Source organism: Coptis chinensis, unplaced genomic scaffold (genome assembly GCF_015680905.1).
Source record: "Coptis chinensis isolate HL-2020 unplaced genomic scaffold, ASM1568090v1 utg10707_pilon_pilon, whole genome shotgun sequence".
NCBI lineage: Eukaryota > Viridiplantae > Streptophyta > Magnoliopsida > Ranunculales > Ranunculaceae > Coptis > Coptis chinensis.
Genome location: NW_028238096.1, coordinates 50633 through 52794, shown reverse-complemented (window position 1 = coordinate 52794; position 2162 = coordinate 50633). Strand labels below are relative to the sequence as shown.

General features: G+C 46.9%; 1 protein-coding gene across 1 annotated transcript; it reads right to left on the bottom strand.

Moving 5' to 3' along the window:
* Window positions 1-225: 225 nt before the first annotated feature.
* LOC147474214 (uncharacterized) lies at window positions 226-1482 on the bottom strand. The gene is made up of 2 exons (XM_086586486.1): window positions 1186-1482; window positions 226-1137 (listed from the first exon to the last, which is right to left on the bottom strand). Exons 1-2 carry the CDS (start codon window positions 1480-1482, stop codon window positions 226-228), a joined length of 1209 nt encoding a protein of 402 aa, XP_086442612.1.
* Between the last annotated feature and the right edge of the window lie 680 nt (window positions 1483-2162).

Sequence of the window (2162 nt, the reverse complement as noted above, 5' to 3'; positions counted from 1 at the left end):
TGGTGGTTCTTGTGTTTTTCTCTATCATCTCCACGGGATGACTCGCTTTACTCCATATGCCATTGCGAATGGTGATTCCTTAGTAGCGTCCGCGGTGTGGTGCGATAAGCCCATAACACGTGATTCAACTCGTCCGTCCCCGCCCTTTTTTACGATCCTCGAATTTTTTCTCTTTAAGTTATCCATTATGATTTTGTTCGGACGCCTCTTGACCATTTCCCAGGATTATAGGGGCTGAGAACCCCGCTTCACCCTAAATGCCGAAGAAACTCGCGACTTTTCCTCCAAGAACCGAAGTTCTATTATCGCGATGATGATTGTATGGGGCAGCCCGAACCTGCAGATGATATTCTCCCATAAGAATTTCTTCACATTCTCTTCCTTCACCTGTTGCAGAGCCACACCCTCCACCCATTTGGTAAAATAATCCGTTGCAACCAACATAAACTTCCTTTTTCCGCTTGCCATTAGCAGAGGCCCAACAATATCCAGCCCCCACATGGAGAATGGCCAAGGGCTTAACAAATTGTGCAAGGGCTCAGCTGGAGAATGTATGAACGGTGCAAACCTTTGGCATTTCTCACATTTCTTGGCGTACTCTGTGGCGTCTCTCTTCATATGAGGCCAAAAATACCCCTGAGATATCAACCTGTGAGTACTTGTTCGCCCTGCGAAATGACTCCCGTAATCGCCTTCATGAACCTCTGCCAAAAACTCCTGCGCCTGTCGCGGCCCTATGCATCTTAGTAATGGGCCGTTGAAATTTCTCCCGTATAGGTCATCCTCCAGCAATGTGTACCTCTGACTCCGCTGTTCCATTCTCCGCCTCTCCTGTTTATTCTCTATCTCTACTCCCCTCAATAAAGCCTTTATCGGTTCCATCCAAGCGATCCCGGTGGTGAGAGCAAACGCCCGAGCCTCATCGATGTACTTGGTTTTGCTCAACACTCTAACGTCAATAGAGCGGACCTCCGATCCAGGAAGAACCGCCGCTACATAAGCCAAAGCGTCGGCATGTCTATTCTCTCCGCAGCCTTGGTGGGCAAACTTTATTTTTTCAAACTTGCTTGCCCTTCGCTGTAGGACTTCCAGGTATCTCGCCATCCGGGGGTAGCGAGCTGCAAATCCTCCGTTCACCTGACAAACTACCAAATTGGAATCTTAAAACACAGATAACTCACTCACCCCCAGATCTCTGGCCAAGTCTAATCCAGCTATCACATCTTCATATTTAAATTCGTTATTTGAAGCCGCAAACCCCAGTTTCATTGATAGTACAAGGCGATTGTTCTCAGGAGTTACTAACACGACCCCAATTCCATTCTCGGTATCCGTAGCAGAACCATCCGTGAAAACTCTCCACCCATTGTGCATATCCCAAGGATCCAAAGGATCGCGACTGACCTCCTCCTCCGATTCCATTACCATTTCCTCTCCCCAATTGGGATCCTCTGCTGGGAATTCGGCCAGAAACTCCGCCATGCATGGCTTGTGCCTTTTCAGCCGTCCTGATCTGGTATGTAATCTCATAAGAACTTAGTAATACCACCCACTTCAGCATCCTACCTAACTTCTCGGCCCTCAACGCCTGTTTGAGAGGCAAATTCGTCACTACCACCACAGAATGAGCTTCGAAGTAAGGCTTCAGCTTAAGGGTTGAAAATATCAAAGCCAAAGCATACTTCTCAATCCTACTGTACCGGGTCTCTGCATCCATTAGAGTTTTACTTTGAAAGTAAACTGGCTTTTCTATCTTGTCGATCACTCTCACTAGCACTGAACTTATTGCAGATATAAATGCAACTTCTCACCCTGTTCCGGTCGTGATAACAATGGCGCCTTCCCTAAGTAATCTTTCAACTCCTGGAAGGCTCCTTCACACTCTGCGGTCCAATGGAAGTCAGGAGTTTTCCTCAACAAACGATATAGAGGGCGACATTTATCCGAAGACTTGGAAATGAATTTGTTAAGTCTTTGTGACCTACCAAACCAATCTTCGTACTTCCTTCACATTCTGCGGAGATGGCATCTCAATCAATGACCGAATTTGCTCTGGATTCGCCTTTATTCCACGGTGGGTGACTATGTAGCCCAGAAACTTTCCTGAAGTTACCCTAAATGTGCATTTCTCGGGATTGAGTTTTAGCTTATGCTTGCGTAGT

What these genes read in the sequence shown, in the direction of transcription:
- LOC147474214 (XM_086586486.1), bottom strand. Translation starts at nt 1,482, where the DNA reads ATGGCGGAGTTTCTGGCCGAATTCCCAGCAGAGGATCCCAATTGGGGA. An exon ending in ACTTGGCCAGAGATCTGGGG is followed by an intron (nt 1,138 to 1,185) that starts GTGAGTGAGTTA and finishes GTAGTTTGTCAG; the next exon opens with GTGAACGGAGGATTTGCAGC.